Source organism: Notamacropus eugenii, chromosome 3 (assembly GCF_028372415.1).
Source record: "Notamacropus eugenii isolate mMacEug1 chromosome 3, mMacEug1.pri_v2, whole genome shotgun sequence".
NCBI lineage: Eukaryota > Metazoa > Chordata > Mammalia > Diprotodontia > Macropodidae > Notamacropus > Notamacropus eugenii.
The window spans coordinates 134,415,397-134,441,870 of NC_092874.1; the positions used below are offsets into that span (position 1 = coordinate 134,415,397).

The window sequence follows — 26,474 nt, forward strand, 5'->3', positions numbered from 1 at the left end:
TGCCTCTGGCATCCAAGATGCTCCCTTGCTTTCCAAGTGGTAGATCACATCTGGTTTGAAAACTGCAAATCCCCAAAAGATCAAGTTCCTATAGTTTTCCAGCATCACATCCCTGTACAACTCTTTCTGAGATGGGTTCAATAGTACCCATTTTTCTCTGGTGAATTCCACAGCTACATCACTGAATGTGGCTGATTCCTATGGCTCCAAAAAGCTGTAACATGTGCAGCAGCCACACCCAGCAGATGGGCTAAACCAGGTTGAGAGTTACCAAGAGGTTTCAAACCAGTTGGTAAGTTTAGAGTTTTGTCTACCCTAAGCATGTGAAGATGTCCCCTGGTGGAATGGGTACATGATAACAATTTGTTCCAATGGCCCTGAAGGCAGATGAAGCAGGTGCTGTGGAATGCTTAGAGCTTGGTTAGATATCAAAGAGGCCAAGGTCATCTACTTCTTCTTGAGTCATCACCAGTCATCTTGACTCTGTCCTTGCCAGTGGACTGTGATGACTCTTTTAGGGACTGGTTGTCAGTACAGGAATCATTCTCTCCTCCTTAAGCCTCCCACCTACTAGACAGAGCAGAGGCCACAGAAGTCAGTTCAGGACAGTCACAGTTCAGGACAGGATTGCGATGCTGCCACCAGTAAGCAAAGAGACTGAGGTCTTTTAAAAAGACTTTTCAGTATTCACCTCCCCACTCCCAGGGAACCCATAAATATGAAGACAGAAATATTGACTTTTAAATTCCAATTTACCTGTTTCAAATGATTTCTTACTCTTCTCAGTTCAACATCCAGAGCTCTTTGAGTGAATTCAAGTTGCTGCTTTAGATTCACTTCTATACTATATTCTTCTTCTTTTCTTCTTAAACGTTCTCTGATTTTTTCAAATAGCACTTCTGCAGTCACTCGCTTTTTTTCCTCTTGCTTCAGTGTAAACCTAGATTAAAATTGCTTGTTTTTCAGTAGAAATAAGGAATACAATGCCCTTTAAGTATATTCACCTGGACCTTTAAAGGAAAAGAACATTAATCAGAGGGGAACAGGATTCATGTAGGGAACTCACCATTAGGAAACTGCCTCTACCAATGCAGATGGATTCCTGTTCTGCAACTCTGAGCCTTGGATAGTTGCCTGGGGCACTGAAGATTTATGTAACTTGCTCAGGTCCACACGGTCAGCATGTGTCAGAAATGAGACACGAACCCATTTCTCTATCCAGGCTACTCCAGGGATTAAACTTTGATCAAAACTCTATCATATAGTTCTTTGGGTGCTTTGGCTTTTTTTATTCAATGAACAGAAATTCCATAAATTGGATACATATATCCATGTACTTCCCTCCTTCCCTGCCTGCCTTCTTGACTTTACACTACAGAGGCGCTAGAGGAAATAACTTATTCAAAATTCCCAATTTTTGATACATCTGAATGACTCTGAGGGAGTAGAGGGCAATGTAGATGAAATTCCTGACTAAAATTAGATGTGAGAATGATTTCTACATTTGCTTTATCCTTTTTCCAATTACTATTAATTATCCAGACTTGATTTTTCACTTCATTTTGGAGGAAAAATTGTAAGTAATTGTGGTATAGTTTTGAAAATTCACTAGAAATGCATCTCTCATAAATGTCCATAGAGTAAAAAGGATTAAATAGCGCTCATTAATATTATTTTAGAGATGTATCATTTTTGCCTTCCCAACCTCAACTACTCTGTCACATTTCTTCAACATAAGAGAAATGCTTTCAAGTTTTTATTTAAACTCCTGAGTTCCATACCTGAGGATAGAGAGTTCTCTGTCTGATTCTGCTTTCTGATGCTCTAACTGGGATTTCATTTCTCTTGTTTCCAACAATTCTTCCTGTAATCCAGTAATCTTGTTTTCTAAACCTTTAACTTTTCTGGCGAGTCGTGTACAATGTCCTTTTTTAAGTTCTACTGATCGTTCATATCTAAGAACTGCATCCTGAATTTTCAAAAGGCTAATAGTATCTGTGCAGAGAAAAACACAAGTCAATAAAAGTGTGAGTATGTAAGGTCTGCAGGAGAGTAGAAGTATACTTGGAATTCTGAAACTCTGGCAATGACAAAACAGTATCCACATAAGGATATACCAAAATAATATTTTGTCAAAAGGCTTACACTGAATTTGAAAATAACTTGTTTCCTTATGGGTACTGAGGACAATTTTTAAAAAATCTCTAAGTTACACATTACTTTATAAAAATAACTATATGAAACTTCAGAATTCTTCACAATATGAGAAAAATATATGTGAAAAGTAGATATTCTGATGTGTGCTCTGGGTAGGGCAAAGATTAAAAATAAGATTAATAAAATGGATTATATATTTAATATCTATATGTTACAAACATATTGATTTATTTTACATGTATCATAAATATATTTTACTCTAAAAAAAATTATGTGTAACCACTGCTTCTTCTTTAGAGACTTATAAATCTGTATGTAACATTCATACAATAACATCCACCCTCATTTATTCATCGGCCAGACTTCCAGTAGCTTTTACCAAGATACAGCTGAGACACCAGAGGAAAGTGAAAAAAAATCTTCCGAGCATTAAGGAAAGTAGCTGCAACAAAACACAGGCACTTTATTCTTCAGAGGGATATGTAGCAATATTTTGATCTAATCTAAAGTTAGAAATGTGTGTTATATCAAGTTACAGATTCAACTGACTTGGTTATTGAGTTTCCTTTGGCAACTTTCAATTCTTTAAATATTTCAGTGCTTAGCAGAACTGAAGCAACAAGGAGAGAAGTTGTTAGAGGCAGAAACACTGATTGTAGTAGGCAGTGAAATTGACAGTAAGGGAAATCATAAGCTCAAAGATTCAAAGCAAAAAAATAAACCGACGCACAGGGAAGTTAAAGGACTTGTGAAGATTTTTACAGTTAGTAGGTGTAAAAAGTAAAATTTTAACCTAGGTATTCATGACATCATGTCCAGTAGATGATCCTATATGCCATGCTGACAGAAGAATTGTAAAAAACTAGGCAGAACATTTGCAAGATTGTTGACATTTCTGGCCATTTAGTGAAAAATTTTCATATGTTCACTACTCTTTCCACGAAAGAGATCACTGTCTGATATCTCTTCATACATCTAGTCCTGCCAGTCTCTTCAATGGTTCTCTACTGTCAACCAAGCAAATAAAATTCATACACCTTATTCTAGCATGCAATATTAATAACTTAGATTAAGTAATTAGAACATATAAGCTTATAAAATCCATTCCCCAATAACAATAATGTGAAGTAAGTTATTTTATAGATTAAGAAACTAAAGCTCCAAGTTTAAGGCATTTGCCTAGAGACACTAACCTAGGCTCTACAATTATGTAATCCCCTACCTTTCCATATTTACTTCTTACTACTATATATTGTCCAGTAAAACTGGGTTTTTCAACTGTTACTTTTCTGCCTCTGCTCACAGCTCCCATGATTGAAATGCCCACTTCAGACCCCTATACTCCCATGATCTACACGTACTGAATTCATACCCATCCTTTAAAAACTCACCTTAAATGGTACCTTCACATAGGTTATTTAGATTCTTGCTAGTTAATGTTCTTTCCCCCTTTGAACCTCATATAGCAATATCATTGTGCCTCTCAAGTATTTATGTAATTTTTAATATTAGAGCTATTTATGTGGACTGTATCCCCCTAGAAGCTTGCACATTCAGTGAGGACAAGGACTGCATCTTGTCTACACTTGTATTTTGTACACAGTAGGTACTTAGTAATTCTTTCTGAATTGAAATAAATAGTAGGTCATCTTCTGTAGCTGAAAAATTCATCACCTGGCAACCAACATGATCCTTTGGCAAGGCTGGTCAGAGATTAGGCTCCAATGTCTGAGTCTCCCAGAACCCAAAGTTACCTCTATTTTACTATATGAGTCAATGGGACAGGACTTTGGTGATATCTTGTATACACACACCTCTTTGGCTTCTATTTAACAATGGTATTGTTAGGAAATTTAAAAATATTCTTACCTTTGCATTTAACACTAAGTTGTTCAATCAATAATGAAACAGTCTTATGGTTCAAGGGAGGTAAAGCATAATCTTCTGTAGCTGTATCAGATGACTGGGTGAGGTCATCAACATCATCTGCATCAGTCTCTACTTTATCCTATAAAATACGTAACAGCAGGGTAAAATGATGAAAACTTAAAAATAACGACAAAGACTACCATTTCTATAGCACTTTAATGTTTTCACTTTACATATATTATCTCACGGCATCCTCACAAGTATTTTATAAGATAATCATTACTCATAATTATTTTACAAATGATGAAACAGGCTAAGAGAGGTTAGGTGACTTGTCCAGGATCATACAGCTAGCTAGGAGCCCGAGGATATGTTCAAACTCACATCTTCTTGACTCTATCCACTATGCCACTACCTAGAAGCTGAATTATTTAGGAACCTTATGAAAATTATCATAAATATTCACAATATCTCTTACAGGTAATAACTAGTCTTCATTTTATTTAGGGAGGGGGAATGAGGGAAAGTTCAGCAATATTCACTAGGAGAAAATACCTCTAAAAGTATCCATTTTCAAATAAAGACTCCTACACTTTAAAATGCAAAAAAGGGATCCTATCTGTTTGCTGAAATATGCATTATTTTCTAAACCAATTTACATTTCTGGAATTTTTTACACTACCTTATTCTTTTCATTCAATACTTTCTTTGCAGGCCTAAAAGACAAATAATGCTCTTTAGTGTGAATATAAATAGATCAAATACACATAAAGATTGTTATCATTGCAACTATTTGATTTAATATATACTGATCTGAAAATCATATGCTTTTTCATGTTTCAAGTCAATTACACAAGATATAGAATATAATAGTATTTGATCTCATAGCCACAATTTATAATTTATGCTTAACATTTCCTCTTGAAAAGTTTTTAAAAGAAACAAAAAATATTTATTATGTAGCATCTGAATTTCTTCCCATAAATAAAAAGCTTAAGGGATTACATTCAAAATAAATGTCAGCTAAAAAAATCTTAATGTGTGACATAATAACAAAGATTTATTTTTTCAATTGTTCATATACCAAAGTCTCCGTTATTAAGATTACAAAATAACAAGAATTTGGGCAGAATATTATACTGATTGCTAGTATGAACTGAATCATCAACAAATAATAAACTATGTCTACTATTTTAACTGTATTCTAAATCCTAGAAAATATTATATGATAACCAACATAATCATAATTTTAAAATTCAAGTTATATGTATATGTATTCTATTTACTATATTGTAAGCTCCAAGAGGTCAGAGACTGTCTTATTCACCTTTCTATCTTTCCCTGGGCCTGGTATAAGGCACCTCATATTGTATGTGATTAATGCTTTTTTAAAAAGTTTACCAGCATATTGCATGGACACCTTGTGGAAGAAATAGGAGAGGATGTGGACATTACTCTGACAGGATGAGGAACCACAATCTTTCCCTCTAGAAAAAGTACTCATATTGATGAGACGATACACAAATCCTCTGCAGTCCTGAAGTATCAAACTTCAACATCATTAAATAGTATAATAAAATTCAGAGATAGAAATTCCATTAAAGAATAATAGGCTCTCTCTAGGAATTTAAAAATTAAGAGATACTAACTTCAGTGACCTAATCAGAGAATATTCTATAAATTAAGAGGTAGAAAAAAAAGCAGTTCATTCTGGGGGAAAAAATGGGTTCAATTGCTTCCAAGGGGCTTAATCAACTCTTTTTTTTATTAATTTGTTTTCAGTTTTCTACAATCACTTCCAGAAGTCAGGTTTTCTCATCCTCCCTCCCCGCTCTCTCCTCAAGACGCATGCAATCTTATACGGGTTCCACACACATATATTCTTAATAAACGTATTTTCACATTAGTCACGTTGCATAGAAGAATTCAAATGAATGGGAGAAACCATGAGAAAAAACAAAACAAAACACAAGAGCTTCATTCTGCGTTCCAATTCCATAGTTCTTTCTCTGGATGTGGATGGCATTTTGCCTCAAGAGTCCTTTGGGAATGTTTAATCAACTCTTAAATTCACACAATCCTAAGTTAAACAGTATACCGTGTACCCCACAATCTACAGCTAAGTAGTTCCATGAAGTATGATCTGTTTCAGGGAAGACTATGGTAACAGCAATCATTAGCAGAGCACTCTGCATACAAGAGAAAAATAATACATTTATTGAATAACTACAGTTCATATTTCTACAGCACTTTACAAAGAACTTTCCTTACAACAATCCTATTGATAAGGCAAGTATTATCACCCCGTTCTACCAATGTGCGGTACGTCCCAGCTCCCACTGCTAAGGTTGGCAGTGTGGTACAGTGGAAAGTGGACTGAATCTGGAGTCAGAAAACACAGGTTCAAAGCCTGACTCTGCCTCTTTTTACTTGTGTGATCTTAGGCAAACCACTAATCTTTTCTGAGTCCATTTTCCTCATCTCTAAAACAAGGAGGCTGGACGAGATGATCCCTACAGTGCCTTCCAACTCTAAATCTATGCTATGACAGCAGTAGAGTAGGAACTTGAACCCTTATCTTCTGACTCCAAGTGTGGTATTCCTTCAACTAGTGCTTTGGCACAGTGAAAACAACTTTCCGGGTGACAAAAGTCCGTCCTGCTGTGTTCTGTCACCACAATGAGAAAATGGAGTGCATTATCACTGGGACTGTTTTGCTGTCCTGGGGAAAACAAGGACTTCAACTGGGCAACAGTGGGAAATAGTGTGCTACGTATATGGAAGAGAGTCTGGGCCTCCCAGCTTTACCATAACAGCTAGTTTTTCTGGCATTTGGAATATATTTGCCACCAGTGAAAGTGCTATTCTGCATATGTCTCAGCCATCAGGCATCCAGAAAGAATAGTCAACTGTCAGGACAAGGATTAACAGGACATCAGTCTTCTACAACTATAAAAACACACATTGCTAATATTTTTTCATGAGAAAATACAGTAGCATTTTACCTTTCTTCATCATGATCTGCTTCACTTAAACTGCTGTCTTCAGGACCACGAAGTAGGACATCAATTGAGGCATTCACCTTTTCACAAGATGAATTAATACCAGGATCCTCTGAAATCCATTTATCCTTTGGAGACGTTTTTACTTCTTTCTTTTGCATGACAGAATCACTGCTAAAAAAAAAATTCATTGAGGGATGCTCAAAATGTTCTTTATTGAAAACTGTTAAGATAACAATGGGGGAAATTAAGTGAAAAGGAAACAATAGGGAAATTATTTTTCCTTCTCTTTAACACAATACTATGTATTGCTTCCAGATGACACTTTCTTAAATATGACTTTGAGAATATTCCCCAGATGACAAAGCTTTAATAGCAACCCTCTTTTGTAGTGCAACATGTATGAACTGTCTGGCTGTGAAGTTCCTTTATATTCAGGGTTACCTTATTTATCTAACAAAGGTTCTCAACACTACTTTTCAAAATACAAGGTAGATTCTAGTCAGATTGGTATCTTTTCTAGTTTAGGAATATGTTTTGCTCCAAACCTCCATTTAATGCGTTTCTTTCACTTAAAATGTTCCCCACTTTCTGCCTCTACTTGGGCTAAAAGATAACAACTGCAAAAAACCCCAAAACTGAGAAGTTCTGAATAGACAATTTGGGTGAAATTATTTGTTATCAAATTCATGAAAGTAAATCTGGACTTGCTTTTCTTCTACATTCTCTACTTTCTAAATGTCAATCCAGAACACTTCCAGATTCAGGCTAGTACAATCCCATCTTGAAATGTGAGTCCACGTCACCACATTCCTGTCAGGTTGCCGTCTGTCATCTTATGGTCCTTATGCAGTTTTTTTCTTTGTGGAGAACAAGCGCTATATGGGTGCTTCTTTCTACTTTTTTGCCAGTTCCCCTTTTTGCTTCCCCCATCCTGGAAGGTACTAAATCTCTCTCCTGACCCTCTACTATTCCCCTCCACCCACTCCCCACATGGAGTAGGTTGGTGGGTGGTTCTTTTTATATTTTGCATATCCTCAAATAAAAGTGTGAATGTCTTGAAAGTCTAGGTTGACTTTTTCTAATTTATATTTTCAGTGCTTGGCACATGATAAGCATTTAAATTCATTCAATTATTTTTGTAAGGAAAGTTCCATTTTTCAACTTAATAATATTTTATTTTTTTCTAATTACATGTCTAACATTAACTATTATAAGAATGAGTTCCAATTTCTTTTCTCCCCTCTTCTCTCCCCTCACCTTCCCAAGATTGCAAGAAATCTGAGATAGGTTATACGTGTATAATTATATTAAACACATTTCCACATCAGCCATGTTGTAAAAGAAGAAACTGAGTTATTTTTGAACACTTCTAATGATGGAGAACTTTCTACCTACTAAGACAGCCTATCTCATTTTTTGGCAGCCATAAGCATATTTTAATATCTTATTAAACCTTATTATTTATACATTTGAAAATTATCTTGATTTACCCACTGCCACCCATATTTTAAATTGCAGCTTATTCTTTTGGATCTCATAAAAGGCTACCTACCCTCCTTCTCCTTCTAAAGATGCTGATGTGACAGTCTCAGAATAAAAGAAACTGAAAGCAAAAGAGAAATACATATTATATATATATATTCATAGAACTTGGATTTCGTTCTTGGCAAAAAACAAAACTGAAGTTGAGGCAGTGAATCTGATTTCAGATTGTTAGAGCAAATTGAACTTGCCATTAATGTTAACATTTGATAATAATACTGCTATTAAATATTCTGACAAACTTACCCCTTAAAATGATGGTGGACAGTTGCTGAACTTTCCTTGAAAGAAGAAATTCTCACTACTGGAATTTCTTCCCCAGGGATATTATTTTCCTCATCTTTACTATGCTGATTGCTCTCCACAGAAAACAGCTCATTAATGTTGCCAATAATTCTATTTTCAATTAATTTATCATCATCTTTTCCCTCCAAAGTTTCAATTTCATTGTGTTGATGCTTTTTCTGTTCCTCTTCAATCTAAAAGTAAAGCTTAATACTTAGTATAATTGTCACTTTATTTTTAAAAAATTGTATTTACTTAGGGACAAGTATTAGACCTGCTATTTAACTAGTCCAAGGAGCTCTTAGAAGAAAAAATGTGAATGTACAGATGAGCCAAGAGATCCTTGCCATGTGATTTAACCTAAAATTTCTTTATTTATAAGATGATGGGGTTTGACTGGATGATCACCAATGCTCCTTCCAAAAAAATCAAATTCAGTGATTAAATGAATTGTACTATTTTGATGGTCTCTAAAGTTAATCAATGTTCAAGTGGTATTAGACATCAGTGTTTTGCCATTATTTTTCCATCTTTTGCTGACATTTTATATTATCTCTATGTGCTAAGACGATAACTATGTATAGCAAATGAAAATACTTTAAAAACTACTAAATTCAAGAAGAAGAGCATTGAACTTCTAGTCAGAAGATCTAGGTTTAAGGCCCAACTCTGTCATATATTAGTTGTGGGTTTGAGAAATACTCTACTAATGATTTTTTTTTTGAAAATTGATACTAATTAAATTAGCAAAAATGTGTTTCATTTTATTTTGAAATGCAAAAAACGTGAATAAAGCTTAGTGATTTTAGTAAAGTCAGTAAAGACGAACATAGCAGATCACAATAAAAGAATTAATCTAGTTAAGTGGATTTGTTAGAAATTTCCTAATGTTAGCCTCTATTTTCAATACTTTAAGACAACATCTTACACTTGGCTAAGAAAATAAAAATATCCATAGAAAGAAAAATTATTTCAAGGATAAAATATTACAGGATATTGGATAAGAGAACCTCAGTTCATTATATTTCTTTTAGGCCTGTGCCCCAATTATCTTTAGGCTTATCCTTGTTCTTTTGGCCATATAGACTAATATTCCAATTTGCATGTCTGCTTGCAAAATTTCTTGTTTACATACAAAATATTTTGGAATCTGATGGAGTAATTTAGATGACCAAAATAAATACTATAAAAAAAAGGCTTCTGGATATATTCCTTCATTCAATTTTAAATATAACTTTTAACATTTAGATATAACATTTAAACACAGCATTTTCCTCATGTGAAAAATCAGTTACACTGGATGATTGATAAACAGAATGTAGAGTGGCAACAGGTGAATCTACCTCTTTCTGTAGCTGTATTTTCTTTTCCTCAAAAGCCAAGAATTCTACTTGCAACACTCCTAACTCATTTTCAAATATGTGCATATCTTGATTTAAATCTTTATCCAGGTGCGTTTTTGGCATTTTGTCACTACATGGAAGGGAGTGTCTTAGCTTATTTGGAGACTTACTGGCATTGTGTTCACTGCTGTGGAATAAGTTTTCTTTTAGTTTTGTTATCTTATTAAGTTTTGTTGCAGCAGTAAGTTTAGGCTTTTTTTCTTGGGTGATTGATTTCATATCATCAGAGCAAGTATGCCAGACACCAAAATGGCTTCCTACACCACTTACTTGTAGCAAATGTCCTGAACCTGCTCTCAAATTTGGGGTATTTCTGTTCAGACTTCCTGCCAGTTGCATACCAACTGCTCCATCTTCCTTCATTTCATTTACTGCTATTTGTGAGTTGGCTATTTTTGTATTTTCTGCATCATACGCAACATCCTCTTCATTTAAATTACAAATACATTCAATTTCTGGATTATTATCATTCTCATGCTGTAGGCTGCTACTTTCTGAGCATAGATTAGAAGATGACTGAAGAACATTTTCTTGGAAAGTGAGCTTTAAATTCTGTAAAACAGCATTTTCCAGACTGTATTCCCTTTGTTCAGGAAACGGCTGAACTCCTACATTGAGAGGGCCTCCATATTTCTCCACTGCCTCAGTATCACTTGAGTTATTTGCTATATTAGGGGATGCCTCCTGTAATTGTTCTGATTCCTTTTCAAAGCCATCTTGTGGTTCTTCTTCATGTAGTTTCTCTGGAGGCTGAGCAACAATTTTGTTCTTTTCAGAAATTTCACCAAACATCTGCTTTAACTCAGTTGTAATGATTTTAAAATTCTTTTTGACTTCCATTTTCTCCTTTGCAACCCACATTTTTTCATACCTTTCTTCCCAATTTGAATCTTCATGTAAATACACATCGCTACTATGAGATTCCTTATTGGGTTCCAGTCTTTGAGACATTCTTTTCAAAGAAAGTGGAAAATTAAGTGGTTTTTCTTGTTTCTTAGGTGCTATTTGTACTGGAATGTTGGTTGCTTCCAAAGTAACGTTATTCTAGAGTAATGAAATATAGAAGAAGAAATATTAAAGAATAAACAAACAATAGTTAAAATTATTCTTTTTTTCATGATATTTTATTTCTCCCCAAATTTTCTCTCCCTCCCTCACCTCCTCCTTTCCTGAAACAGTGAGCAATTTTATACAGGTTATACACGTTCTATCCATATCAGTAATGTTGTGAAAGAAGACACAGATGAAAAGGGAATACACACACACACACACACACACACACACACACACACACACACACACACAGAAAATGAAAAACAGTGTGCTTTGATTTGTATCCAGACTTCATTAGTTCTTTCTCTGAAGGTGGATAGCATTTTTTATCTTGTGTCCTTTGAAATTGTCTTAGATCATCGTATTGCTGAGAATAGCTAACTCATTCACAGTTGTTCCTCATACAGTAATGCTGTTACTATGTACAATGCTCTCCTGGTTCTGTTCACTTCACTTCGCATCACTTCCAAGTTTTTTCTGAAATCTGCCTGCTCATCATCTCTTATAGTACAGTAATATTCCATTACAATCATGTACCAAAACTGGTTTCGCCATGCCCCAACTGATGAGCACCCCTTGGACTCCGTATCTTACGATGCTTTCTAGATCAATGATGCCATGATCTTCAACAGGTTGTGTCTGTAATATTATGGTAGCTGTTCTGCGGCAAGGCCAGACCTACAGTCTAATTGTTAAAATTATTCTTTAAGCTTAGGACTTACCTACTACCAAATCACTGTATTTCAAAGGAATGATAAAAATTATTTAAACTTTCCCTGGATGACACAACAAATAAGATTTCAAAGTAAGTTTTATCCAGAGTATTCTGGATTAGAGCAAATGTACCATACTATATTCCTAACAAAACAAACAGGAACAATTTTCCATTTCAGATGTTTTTTTACAATACTTTTCAAATTAGGTTAAATAGGTTAAAATTTGAATGGTCTAAAATTAGAATAAAGATATGTTCTGTCTAATCAAAAAAATCAAACCAAATAAAGTATAAACTTGGGATGGTATAGAAAACTCCCCTCACTATTCCTTTTAAGTAGTGAGATTCTTTACTACATTTATATATTTACCTATTTCTGACTTTTACATTTTTTTAATTGAAGGTCAATGATAAGTGTAAAAATAACAACTTAAAATTATGGCATAAGTCTATGGGTAACTAAAATGTGATTTAAAATAACTGTATTGTCACAAGATATACCTATATAGACTGTGCACATCTAAGTTTGGTTCCAGTAAGAACCCCCTCTCTGATTATTTTACAACTTGGAGGGTAGGAATTGGCAGGAGGAAGGATGTGATTTTGTACGTAATTCTGAACAGGAAATAAGAAATAATTACAATGTACAAGATAGATCCATCAACAGAATTAATGGGTACTATGGGGTAAGAAGTGACTGCTTCAAAACAGTTAAGTAAGACATGATTCCATGACCCTACTATAAGTAAGAACCATGGATCAGACTTTAAAAACAAGAATCTCCAAATGTTCAGATGTACTGGGACTATAATCCCATCATTAGTTTACATGGGATAAACCACAGTATTGATATAAATATTCTTGAATAAATTATATTAAAATGTTTACATGGCAGAATCACATTCTATCATTCACAAATAACCACAATGAACTTTTTCTGTTGTTCAGTCATAGCCAAGTCTTTGTGACCCCATTTGGCTTTTTCTTGGTAGAGATACTAGAGTAGTTCGCCATTTCCTTCTCCAGATCATTTTACAGATGAGGAAACTGAAGCAAACAGGGTTAAGTGACTTGACAATGGTAATACAAGTAGTGACTGTCTGAAGTCAGCTTGATTCCAGGCCTGGCACTCTCTCTATTATGTCATTTAGCTGTCCAAACCAAAATAAACTACTTTAAATTACCTACAATATCATTTCCCTCAAACTGGACATTTGAAAATTCATTAAATGAGATGGCAACATTTTATTTGACTGATTTTCACTATATTCCAAATTCATAGATCTACCAAATCTCTAAGCTGGACGGAAACTAGTTCGTGACTTCTGGACAGAAATCTTAACTACAATATCCCAGCTTGCTTCCAGGTGGAGACATCCAGTGTTAGGGTACATACCACTTTCTAAAGTGGTTATTTTAATTATTGTTTTATTAATTAATGATAGAGAAACCATTATTTTTTTAATGAACACAATGACAGAATCATTTCATGTAATAGTAAGGGCTCAAAAGGTTACTGTAGTTCTAGATCATAAGCACTTTCTATTGCATATCATAGCTACTCCTTCAGCTGAAATCTATGCATTCTAAGAAATTATTTATCCAAGTGATTTGTTGATGATTGTGGTGTTATTTGGGCAATAATTAGATTATAGGTCTATAATATATTCATGAAGTCAAGTTATACAATAACAAATTTCTGATTATTAGGAAATAACATTGAAATGGTGATTTCAAGGGTCATTTACAGGGCAGTGATATAGTGAAGAAAGCTGGGTAGGCAAAGTATAAGATTGAAGGCCCTGGTTATGAACTGGAACCTGGTATTAGAAAGATTCTCTGGGAGGGTAAGACTGTGATGAAATTCATCTTTCACGCCCCCTCCTGCCTCCTGTTTGTGCAGGATATAACAACTAAATGAAACATGATAACAAGACTGTAAGATAAGATTCTCCCTATTATAGAGCATGTGAATGATGGTTTTGGAATTCTAATTTCATTTAAGGAAGACATTGTCAGGAGGCTCTACAGTATGGGGCATCACAACACCATCTTCATTGAGTTCAAGTTACATGATTAGAATTAGCATCTCAAGACACTGAAACTAATTTGCATCGAGGGCTGAAGAATCTTTGTCTTACATCTTTGAGTAGTTACAGTTTAGCAAGGAGCTGCCATGGGACTAGAAAAAGGTGAATGAATGTTCGAGTCCTGGTAAATTCTAGCCTGAATGTTCAAAGTAGTAGTTCATGCATACTTCAAAAAAAGAAAAATATTTTAAGGACAGATAATTAAGAATTTCTATGCCTTCACTAAAAACAAGTTATGCTAGATAACTTATTAGTTTTTTTTTTATTTGAAATTGTCAGCAGACTAGAGAATAGAAGTCTAGATTCAAGGAATGTCAAAGATACAATGTGCCTGTATTTCAATACGTATTTGAAAAAGGTTCTTGGGGGCAGAGTAGAAAGACGCACATACACATAGCTCCGAACCCAAAACCCATAGAACAACTACAAAGAAGTAACTCACGGCGAATTCTGCACCCAGAGGGCACAGAACATTGGAGCGAGGGAGACTTTTGTTCTGGAGAGACCTGCAAACCTCTCGCAAAAGGTCCTTCACGCTGCGGATTGGGTGCCGGGACTGGGAGCTGAGTACAGCCCTGCCGCGGCCGCAGCACCAAGAGGAAAAGATCTGAGCAGGCCACGCGGGTCCCGCCACCCACAGAGGGACCTGCAAACCTCTCGCAAAAGGTCCGTCACGCTGCAGATGCGGAGCCCAGCCCAGACCTGCCACAGCTGCGGCACCGAGAGGTACAGATCTGAGCAGGCTTCAGGGACGGGATCTCCAGCAGCCACACAAGTCCCTCCACCCACAGGTGACGGGGGTCGGTGAGAGAGTCTCTTTGGCGGGTCGAGAGGGGAGTGGGGTGCCCCCATAACTCAGGCTCCCCCCCCCCAGGAGGTAGAAGCTGAGAGGCGGCTGCAGACAGGGGCTCCCCAAGCGCGGGAGCCTGGATCCATTGTGGAAGGTCTGTGCATAAACCCCCTGAGGGAACTGAGCCTGAGAGGCGGCCCTGCCCTGACCTGACCATCTGAACTTAATCTAACACTGAATAGCAGCCCTGCCCCCGCCAAAAGCCCTAAGGCTGGAAGCAGCATTTGAATCTCAGACCCCAAACACTGGCTGGGAGGATCAGGAGGTGAGGTGGGTGTGAGGAGAATATTCAGAGGTCAAGTCACTGGCTGGGAAAATGCCCAGAAAAGGGAAAAGAAATAAGACTATAGAAGGTTACTTTCTTGGTGAACAGGCATTTCCTCCCTCCCTTTCTGATGAGGAAGAACAATGCTTACCATCAGGCAAAGACACAGAAATCAAGGATTCTGTGTCCCAGCCCACCCAATGGGCTCAGGCCATGGAAGAGCTCAAAAAGAATTTTGAAAATCAAGTTAGAGAGGTAGAGGAAAAGCTGGGAAGAGAAATGAGAGACATGAAGTCAAAGCATGAACAGCAGATCAGCTCCCTGCTAAAGGAGACCCAAAAAAATGTTGAAGAAAATAACACCTTGAAAACTAGCCTAACTCAATTGGCAAAAGAGGTTCAAAAAGCCAATGAGGAGAAGAATGCTTTCAAAAGCAGAATTAGCCAAATGGAAAAGGAGATTCAAAAGCTCACTGAAGAAAATAGTTCTTTCAAAATTAGAATGGCACAGATGGAGGCTAAGGACTTTATGAGAAAGCAAGAAATCACAGAACAAAGAGAAAAGAATGGAAAAATGGAAGATAATGTGAAATATCTCATTGGAAAAACAACTGACCTGGAAAATAGATCCAGGAGAGACAATTTAAAAATTATGGGACTACCTGAAAGCCATGATCAAAAGAAGAACCTAGACATCATCTTTCATGAAATTATCAAAGAAAACTGCCCTGAGATTCTAGAACCAGAGGGCAAAATAAATATTCAAGGAATCCACAGAACACCGCATGAAAGAGATCCAAAAAGAGAAACTCCTAGGAACATTGTGGCCAAATTCCAGAGTTCCCAGGTAAAGGAGAAAATATTGCAAGCAGCTAGAAAGAAACAATTCAAGTATTGTGGAAATACAATCAGGATAACACAAGATCTAGCAGCCTCTACATTAAGGGATCAAAGGGCATGGAATAGGATATTCCAGAAGTCAAAGGAACCAGGACTAAAACCAAGAATCACCTACCCAGCAAAATTGAGTATAATACTTCAGGGGGAAAATTGGTCTTTCAATGAAATAGAGGATTTTCAAGTATTCTTGATGAAAAGACCAGAGCTGAAAAGAAAATTTGACTTTCAAACACAAGAATGAAGAGAAGCATGAAAAGGTGAACAGCAAAGAGAAGTCATAAGGGACTTACTAAAGTTGAACTGTTTACATTCCTACATGGAAAGACAATATTTGTAACTCTTGAAACATTTCAGTATCTGGGTACTGGGTGGGATTACACACACACACATGCACACACGCACACACACATAGAGACAGAGTGCACAGAGTGAATTGAAGAGGATGGGATCATATCTTAAAAAATGAAATCAAGCAGTGAGAGAGAAATATATTGGGAGGAGAAAGGGAGAAATGGAATAGGGCAAATTATCTCTCATAAAAGAGGCAAGCAAAAGACTCATTAGCGGAGGGATAAAGAGGGGAGGTGAGAGAAAACATGAAGTCTACTCTCATCACATTCCACTAAAGGAAAGAATAAAATGCACACTCATTTTGGTATGAAAACCTATCTCACAATACAGGAAAGTGGGGGATAAGGGGATAAGCAGGGTGGGGGGGGATGATAGAAGGGAGGGCATGGGGAGGAGAGTGCAATTTGAGGTCGACACTCATGGGGAGGGATAGGATCAAAGAGAATAGAAGTAATGGGGGACAGGATAGAATGGAGGGAAATATAGTTAGTCCTATACAACACAACTATTATGGAAATCATTTGCAAAACTACACAGATTTGGCCTATATTGAATTGCTTGCCTTCCAAAGGGAAGGGGTGGAGAGGGAGGGAGCTAAAGAAGTTGGAACTCAAAGTGTTAGGATCAACTGTCAAGTAATGTTCTTGCCACTAGGAAATAAGAAATACAGGTAAAGGGGTATATAAAGCTATCTGGCCCCACAGGACAAAAGAGAAGACAGAGACAAGGGCAGAGAGGGATGATAGAAGAGAGAGCAGATTTGTCATAGGGGCAATTAGAATGCTTGGTGTTTGGGGGGGGGGATAAAAGGGGAGAAAATTTGTAACCCAAAATTTTGTGAAAATGAATGTTAAAAGTTAAATAAATAAATTTAATTAAAAAATAAAAAAATAAATAAAAAGTAAAAGAAAAAAGAAAAAGAAAAAAAAGAAAAAAAAGAAAAAGGTTCTTACAAAATGCTTGTGGACTACATGAAAAATGGAATAGATAAAAACATGGACAGTATTAAAGGAAAATTAAGTAGGTTTGGAGCAGCTTCATTGGGAAGATCCAAGGAACGCTAATTTAATCTAGAGGGCAATCAGTAGCTTTATTCTTAGTCTTGTTCTGTCCATTTTAAACTGATAATCAGCATGGAGTAATATATGGAATGCTTATTATCAGATTTGTAGATGTCATGGAATTGGGAAAGGCTGCTGATAAAATAAGTCACAGAACTGAGATTCTAAAGGATTTTGATAGATTAGAACAATGAGCTGGTGATAAAATGATACAGGTTAAAAGGGGATAAATGTAAAACCTGGACTTGGATTAAAAACAACAACAACTATGTATGGGAGAAAGTTTTTCAAAAGAGTTCCTGAGAGAAAGACTTAGACATATTTATTAGGGGTCCACAAGTTTAATACTGATGTGGCTATCAAAACGGTTAATGAGATCTTTGTCTGCAACAATAGTAGTACAGCATCCTTAGTGAGAGACATAACAATCCACAACTCTGCCCTGGTCAGACCACATCTGTATTATTATGCTTAGACAGGACGCTGGAAAACTTCAGTGTCTTCAAAGGAACTAAAAGAGAGCTTAAAAGTCATCCATGATTCATATCACAAGAAGGTCTGCTAAGCAACTAGAGATGTCTAGTCAGTAGGAAAGAAGATTTAAGGGATGCTAGGAAAATAGTCATCAAATCTTTAGAGGAATTAATATGAAGAAGGGCTTAACTTGCTCCACTTTACTCTTTAAGTCAGAAGCAGAAACCCACAGTGGACATTATAGGAAGGTGAATTATAGCTCAGTCTAAGGAAAACATCCCCAACTAGGACTATTCAAATAGACAATGGGCTGCTTCATTTGAGTAGTAAGTTTTTAGTCATAGAAAGTCTTCAACTACTTTTGGGGGGGGGGTATTATAGACAGGATTGGTTATTTGGGTTAAGGATAGACTAGAATGACTTTGATCACCAATGCTAAGGTTTTATTAGTATGGCATTTTAATGTAAAAGACTGATAGAATTTAGTGCACTTGTCTAAAATGATATACATTGCCAGATATTGACATTCCAGGTTATTATTTTACCACTAGTGACTAAAAATTTCAGCCACGCTATAAGAAAGAAATCAGGCCTAAGATACTTTTTCACATGCATCCATGGCAATTCTGTTACCACAATTATATTACCTACTGAGGGCAAAATAATTATTTGATCAAGTAGTATAATTTAGTTTCCTTATCATGGGAAGAAATTTATAAAAATGACAGCAGTAAACACTCTTCAGGGACTCTTTCTTTACTATTATACAACTAGGGATGAGGTTTGGAGTTGGCCCCTGTACCTCCAAAGAAAATTTCAACTTCTGAAATCAGACAAAAATACATTTAAAAGTAAACTAAATTCTGAAAAACTTCTAATAAAACTAGCATGAAAGGCTACTGAAGTAAAGATTTACTGAAGTAACATAACAGAAATTTGAACATCATTTTTACATACCTGTTCTGGGTTACTTTCATTAAAACTTTCTTGACTTTCCTCTGATGACTCCTTAAATTCCAATGCTTGTGTTAAATCTATAGGAATATTTAAGTAAAAAAAATATTTCATTTAGAATTACTTTTCTTGCATGAATGAAATTCCCCCATTAATGCTAATGGTAGTCATCACAGCTATATTTTATCTATTATAATTTATTATAAAATAGGTAAGAAATTTCAATTTTAGTAATTATGCATTTAGCTGACTATTTTGTAATCTCAATCTACTGCTACATTTTGAGTTTCTTGTGAGATGCTCATTTCACACCAAATCACAGAAAGCTGTGAAGATTGATTTATATATTTAATCTAGTTGAAACTGTTACATTTGAAAATGAAAGGTAAACTGAGAGACAATGATCTGTGCAAGATCAATTTATTAGTTAGGCTAGCAGTAATTTTCTCCATGACCAAAGACCATGAGGTTGAGTTTGGGGAAGTACAAGAGAACAAAGAGCAGATCTGGGTTGATGGGAAAATACTGAGATAGGGTATAGAATGACAGGATCATGAGGATGAGGACAATATAACTGACTGGAAATTGGGACCGAGGGGTGGAAAAAACTCCTTCCTTCTCTCTTCTACGAAATGTTCTCTGCTTGAGACATCTACAAGGTTAGAGACAATGAACTAGATTTCTCTGGATAACTAGCCAGACATCCTTGAAGGAAAGCTTAGTGGTATAAAGATACTAGAACAGACTCCCTGGTATTCACATGCCTCCTTCAAAAATAACAGACTTCCCTGAGACAAGAATGGAAAAGTGAGAAAACAAGAGAACTCATTTTTAAATTTAACTCATGATAGGACAGATGGTATATTAAGTTCAGGGAAAAAGAATCATGACTTAGGCAGTGAAAGGATAAAAACAATTAAAAAAAGACAATCCGACTATTTCAAAAGACAGAGAGAAGAAAACCTAAAGCTTAATATGTGAATCCACTGGCCAGGACTGTCTTATAAGAAGTAGGAAAAAAAAGTCTTCTTCCTTAGTATCATGGTGCATAGGGAAATAAATGCAAATGAGACCTTTTTTATTAAGTAACTCTATAAGCCCAAAAGAAAAAAAAACCCATGAAAATAAGCTATGTAGATAATACTCCAATAGTTAATTTGAAATTCACTGTAAAACGTTTAGTTACCTCAGAGTGAGATAGAGCATGATAACATGGAAATTCACAGATGTGAAAAGATTAACAGAACTTCTAAAGATTAGGAAGAGATAACAATATATGCCACAGGTCAAATAAATCTATTGAAACCAAACCAACATAAACAATTGCACCTGAATATGACACAATTATCTTAATTTATGGAGCTTCTAACAATAGTATTAAAAAAACATTCCAGACTTCCAGGAGCCAAGATGGTGGAGTATGCAGTGAATTACTCTCTCTTATTGACCTCTAAAAACCCTAAAAAATAGCATCCCAGGAAAATCCTGGAACAGTATAGACAGTAGAAAGACAGGGAGAAGCAGACTTAGCCCAGAAAACTTGGAGGTCCATTTCACTTGGGTAAAATGGGGAGTGTAGTGCAGGACAGGAGGCATCCCAGCAAGCCAGCATCAAGCCCCACCTCAGCAAACCAGTGAGAAATTCTGAGCCCCAGGGTGGTGAAGCAGGCAAATATCAATACCAGGACCCACCAGGTACCTTGGCATAGCCAGGGGAAACAGTGGACTCAAGCTCATGTATTCTGGCATCACCCAAATCAGGCAAGCATCCTCCAGAAGCTGACCTCCATATGCTTTAGCACAGCCGTAGGCAGGCAGGCATCTTCCAGCAGTGGAACCTCCATGTTCTTTAGTGTAGCCCAGGGAAAAAGTAGAAAAACCCCACCTGACCTCAACACAGACCAACCACCTTCCCTAGGACTCCAGCTCAGCACCAGTTAAACTGCCAGATGCCTAAAGTTCCCAGCTGCCAACACCTGAGGCCCCAGCACACAAAGCAAATGACTAGATGTCTGGTTCCCCAGCACAAGGACCTTGGGACAGTACCCCTTGTGCTGCAGCAGGAGAGTTCAAATTTAAAAGCCATGAAATAGGCAAACAAAATGAGAAAAAAGAAGAAAAGAACACTGACCATAGAGAATTATTATGATGACAGGGAAGAACAAAACAGAAAATCAGAAGAGGACAATGTTGTTAATATACCTATATCTAAAACCTCAAAAGGATATGAATTGGTCCCAAGTCCGAAAAACCTTTTGGGAAGAACTCAAGAAAGATTTTAAAAGTCAAATAAGAAAGGTGGAAGAAAAATTGGAAAAAGAAATGAGAAGTATGCAAGAGAAAGTCAACAGCTTGGAAAAGGAAGGATAAAAATTGACTGAAGAAAATAACTCCTTAAAAGTACAACTGGTCAAATGGAAATAGAAGTACAAAAGTACACTGGGGAGAAGATCTCCTTAAAAAAGAGAAGCTGTCGGAGAAGCCCGAGGGGAAGGAGGGGAGGAGCCAGGCCGGGAGAGCCGGGAAGGGGCCAGGGCAGCCCGGCGCGGGGCACGCGGCAGCTGCCGGCGGCGCACGCTCAGGCTTCGGCTCGCCCACCGCCCGCGAGCCCCGGCGGGGAATGACGAGGCCAGCGCCCCGCTGCTGCCCAGCCGCTGCTGTCCGGGGCCGGGGCCGGGACCGGGACCGCGCACGCCTTCCCGGCGCGGGGAGCCCCCTCCACAGGGGCTAACTGTGATCGCGGCCACTCCCGCCCCGGCCGAAGGCGCAGGCCCCGCGGAGGGGCCGCCGGAGCAGGAGCAGCGGCGCCCGGAGAGGAGGAGGCCGAGCCCGGGGCGCCCGCGAGGAGGATGCGGCGGGCCGGGATCTGAAGGATGGAGGGGGTTCTGTACAAGTGGACCAATTATCTCACAGGTTGGCAACCTCGCTGGTTTGTTTTAGATAATGGGATATTATCCTATTATGATTCACAGGATGATGTGTGCAAAGGGAGCAAAGGAAGCATAAAGATGGCAGTTTGTGAAATTAAAGTCCACCCGGCAGACAATACAAGAATGGAATTAATCATTCCAGGAGAGCAGCATTTCTACATGAAAGCTGTGAATGCCGCCGAGAGGCAGAGGTGGCTAGTCGCTCTGGGCAGTGCGAAAGCGTGTTTGACTGACACTAGAGCAAAAAAGGAAAAAGAAATAAGTGAAACCAATGAATCTCTGAAAACCAAAATGTCTGAACTTCGCCTCTACTGTGACCTCTTAATGCAGCAAGTTCATACTATACAAGAATTCGTCCATCATGATGACAGTCATTCATCCCCCAGTGTAGAGAATATGAATGAAGCTTCATCTCTGCTTAGTGCCACATGTAACACATTCATCACCACACTCGAGGAATGTGTGAAGATAGCAAATGCCAAGTTTAAACCAGAGATGTTTCAGTTGCCTCATCCAGATCCTTTGGTTTCTCCTGTATCACCTTCACCAGTTCAAATGATGAAGCGTTCCATCAGCCATCCTGGTTCTTACAGCTCAGAGAGGACTAGTCACACTGTAAAAGAACCAGGGCCTTCACTTCACCGGATCTCCCAGAGACGCAGAAGAACCTATTCAGATACAGACTACAATGATATTCCCCCTGAAGACCCAGATAGACCTGTTCACTGTTCAAGAAATATTCTTAATGGAGATTTGGCGTCAGCAACCATTCCCGAAGAAAACAGAACCGTGTCCAAAAAAAGATCTGAATTGGAAGATGTTCTTCCATCCTTCTCTTCCTGAGGAAACTGAAGTGTTCAACTTTGTAAGTATTGCTATGCAAAAGCTGCTGTAATTATATTGTTGTTATAGGGAGTAGTTTTTTCCCTTTACTTAGAAGGATTTCTCTGCACTTTATAGAATAATGTTTAAAAAACCCAACAATTACAAAAAAACCTTTGAAGTGTATTTTATCTTTATATAGTTTATTTGCGAGAGTATTTTCCTAATAACTTCACAGTATGAATGTGCATCTCTTTCTTTGAACAAATGATGGTTTAACATTTAGGCATTTATGAGGATAAATGTAGATATTTTTTTAAAAAGTGTGAAGGACTGACGGCATCGTCAGTTTGTATTGTCGCTTATAAACACGGAGCCTTTTGCACAGGTTTCATTCTGACAGAGGTGTGAATTATTTGATTGTGCCATGGACCAACTGGTCACTTGCCCCTGTTAAAAATGTGTTACTGCACCGGTGGACAGTGATCACATTGTCTTCCTTGAAGAACAAAAGGAACAACTAATATCTTAACATATCTTTAGCCCAAGTGACGTGACATATCAAGTATTTTTTTATAAAACCAGACGGTGCTGTCCTTCAGGTGTGGGGATGGTGCTGCTGAATTGTTGATACCAAACTGTTGATATGAAGTATTTAATTTTCACTTATTTATTACTTTCTGCTGCATCAAAAAGAGAGGATAGCATTCTGATTTGTGACCAACCAAATTTAAGATGTACATTTGTTGTTACTTGCATTGTATCGGAAAAAGAGGTTAATGTTGCAGTGAATTTGCTCATTTTAAAACAAATAAAATTCTTTTTTTTTGTGCTAAAAAAAAAAAAAAGAGAAGCTGTCAAATGGAAACAGAGGTAAAAAAATTCACTGAGGCAAACTTCTTAAAAAGAATTGGCCAAATAGAAAAGGAGGTACAAAAGCTAACTGCAGAAAACAATTCATTAAAAATTAGAATTGGGCAAGTGGAAGCTAATGACTCTAGGAGACACCAAGAATTAGTCAAACAAAATCAAAAGAATGAAAAAAATAGAAGAAAAGGTAAAATATCTCACTGGAGAAACAATTGACCTAGAAAACTGATCCATGAGAGATAATTTAAGAATTATTTATGTACCTGAAAGGCATGATCAAAAAAAAAAAGAGCCTCAACAGCATCTTTCAAGAAATTATCAAGGAGAGCCAGGATGGAGCGAGCAGGGGTCTGGCCGGAGGCGCCGTAGCCGCAGGGAACCCGAGCTAGGCGGGATCGGTCTGGCGCCAAGATGGTGGATTACAGCGTGTGGGACCACATCGAGGTGTCAGACGATGAGGACGAGACGCACCCCAACATCGACACGGCCAGCCTCTTCCGCTGGCAGCACCAGGCACGAGTGGAACGCATGGAGCAATTTCAGAAGGAGAAGGAGGAGCTAGATAAAGGATGTAGGGAGTGTAAGCGGAAAGTGGCCGAATGTCAGCGGAAACTGAAGGAGCTGGAGGTGGCCAAGCCCAAAGGTGGCCAAGCAGAGGTACAGCGACTCCAGGCAGAGGCCCAGCAGCTGCGGAAGGAGGAAAAGAGCTGGGAGCAAAAGCTTGATGAACTGCGCAAGAAGGAGAAAAACATGCCGTGGAATGTAGACACGCTGAGCAAGGATGGCTTCAGCAAAAGTGTGTTCAATATTAAGCCAGACAAGGAGGAAGATTCTGAGGAACAGAAAGAACAGAAGCACAAGACCTTTGTAGAGAAGCATGAGAAGCAGATTAAGCACTTTGCCATGCTTTGGCGCTGGGATGACAGCCAGAAGTACCTATCTGAAAACCCACACCTGGTCTGCGAGGAAACTGCCAACTACCTGGTCATCTGGGGCATTGACCTAGAAGTGGAAGAGAAATGTGCCCTCATGGAGCAAGTGGCTCATCAGACAATTGTTATGCAATTCATTCTGGAGCTGGCCAAGAGCTTAAAGGTGGATCCCCGCGCCTGCTTCAGACAATTCTTCACCAAAATCAAGACAGCCGACCAGCAGTACATGGAAGGCTTCACAGATGAGCTAGAGTCCTTCAAAGAGCGGGTGAGAGGCCATGCCAAAGTGCGGATTGAGAAAGCTATGAAGGAGTATGAGGAGGAAGAGCGGAAGAAGCGACTGGGCCCCGGGGGTCTAGACCCCGTGGAGGTCTATGAGGCACTGCCTGTGGAGCTCCAGAAATGATTTGACATTAAGGACATACAGATGCTTCAAGACACCATCAGCAAAATGGACCCTGCGGAAGCAAAATATCACATGTAGCGTTGCATCGACTCAGGCCTCTGGGTCCCCAATGCAAAGGCAGCCGGAGGGCAGGAGAAAGGAGAAGATGAAGCCCCAGCTTCAGACCTTGTGGGTGAGGCCAGGAAGGGCAGGGTCGAAGAAGAGGAGAAAGGCAACGTCTGATCCCGCCCCTGCTGCAAACTTTATACCAGACTCTCTTTTAAGATGACAAAACCAACAAATATAAGAATATATAAAATCCGTGAGCTTTTGAGTCTCCTGCTCGCTTTCCACACCAAATCCCCAGTGCTGGCATTCCTCCCAACACCCCCTCTGTCCCAGCTCTGATCCAGATATCTGCTTTGAGTGTGAAGGGGCTTCCAAATGGCTCTGTGTACCACCATCACTGCCCCCTTCCCCCCATCAGTCATTATCTTGCCCTGTGCCCAGTAGGAGTGGGAGCTGGTACCGGGTCTTGAGGGAAGGTGCTTGGTTGGGACTTAGAGCTGACTAGGGTTGTAGGCATGGCTCTGGGCACTGTTATTAACCCGTTAGTGTGCTGTTGTGTCTATTTTTGAGGTGAGGGTAACTGGCAAACATCTTCCAATAAAAGATTTTGAGGAAAAAAAAAGAAATTATCAAGTAAGAGAATGACAAAGAGACAACATACTAAAACTTATGAGAGGCAGTCAAAGCAATTCTTGGGGAAAATTTTATATCTCTAAATGGTTATATGAATAAAATAGAGAAAGAGGAGATCAATGAACTGGGCATGCAACTAAAAATCTAGAAAAAGGACAAATTAAAAATCCCCGATTAAATAACAAATTAGAAATTCTGAAAATCAAAGGAGAGATTAATAAAATTGAAATTAAGAAAACTACTGAAATAATAAATAAAACTAAGAGCTGGTTTTATGAAAAAATTAATAGATAAACCTTTGGTTAATATGATTAAAAGAAGAAAAAAGAAAATCAAATTACCAGTAACAAAAGTGAAAAGGGAGAATTCACCACCAATGAAGAAGAAATTAAAACAATAACTCTGAGCTATTTTGCCCAACTGTATGCTAATAAATTTGACAAGCTTCGTGAAATGCATGAATACTTACAAAAATATAAATCGCTCAGATTAATAAAGGAGGAAATAAAATACTTAAATAATCCCATTTTAGAAAAGAAACTGAAGAAGCCAACAATGAACTTCTTAAGAAAAAAATCTCCAGGGCTATATGGATTTACAAGTGAATGCTATCAAATATTTTAAGAACAATTCATTCTAAAACTATATAATCTATTAGGAAAAACTGACCAAATTATTTTTGTAATTCAAATATGGTGCTGATAGCTAAACCTGGAAGAGCCAAAACAGAGGGCAAAAAAATTAAGAATCAATCTACCTAATGAATATGGATGCAAAAATTTTAAATAAAATATTAGCAAAGATAGTATAGCAACTTATCTCAGAGATAATACATTATGGCCAGGTAAGATTTATATCAG

At 37.7% G+C, this 26,474-nt stretch overlaps 3 protein-coding genes across 7 annotated transcripts in view; 2 read left to right on the top strand and 1 right to left on the bottom strand.

The window, feature by feature from the left end:
- The window catches only part of LOC140533324 (ankyrin repeat domain-containing protein 26-like), a 96,951-nt gene that overhangs the window by 31,731 nt on the left and 38,746 nt on the right, over positions 1 to 26,474 (bottom strand). For all 5 annotated transcript variants that reach the window (XR_011976877.1, XM_072652938.1, XM_072652937.1 and 2 more), the window contains exons 7-15: positions 18,977 to 19,053; positions 10,202 to 11,305; positions 8,820 to 9,052; positions 8,584 to 8,634; positions 7,032 to 7,202; positions 4,709 to 4,742; positions 4,027 to 4,165; positions 1,782 to 1,995; positions 757 to 940 (exon numbers count right to left, since the gene is read on the bottom strand). Coding sequence is in view for 4 of the 5 variants with exons in the window: in XM_072652938.1 (XP_072509039.1) it covers positions 757 to 940; positions 1,782 to 1,995; positions 4,027 to 4,165; positions 4,709 to 4,742; positions 7,032 to 7,202; positions 8,584 to 8,634; positions 8,820 to 9,052; positions 10,202 to 11,305; positions 18,977 to 19,053 (2,207 nt within the window). In the remaining variant the exon portion in view is untranslated. The remainder of the gene's footprint in view (positions 1 to 756; positions 941 to 1,781; positions 1,996 to 4,026; positions 4,166 to 4,708; positions 4,743 to 7,031; positions 7,203 to 8,583; positions 8,635 to 8,819; positions 9,053 to 10,201; positions 11,306 to 18,976; positions 19,054 to 26,474) is intronic.
- Positions 21,496 to 23,299, top strand: LOC140533327 (pleckstrin homology domain-containing family A member 3). The gene has a single exon (XM_072652948.1). It carries the CDS (start codon positions 21,847 to 21,849, stop codon positions 22,744 to 22,746), a length of 900 nt encoding a protein of 299 aa, XP_072509049.1. The 5' UTR covers positions 21,496 to 21,846; the 3' UTR covers positions 22,747 to 23,299.
- On the top strand, positions 23,927 to 25,940 carry LOC140533326 (hsp90 co-chaperone Cdc37). The gene has a single exon (XM_072652947.1). It carries the CDS (start codon positions 24,007 to 24,009, stop codon positions 24,931 to 24,933), a length of 927 nt encoding a protein of 308 aa, XP_072509048.1. The 5' UTR covers positions 23,927 to 24,006; the 3' UTR covers positions 24,934 to 25,940.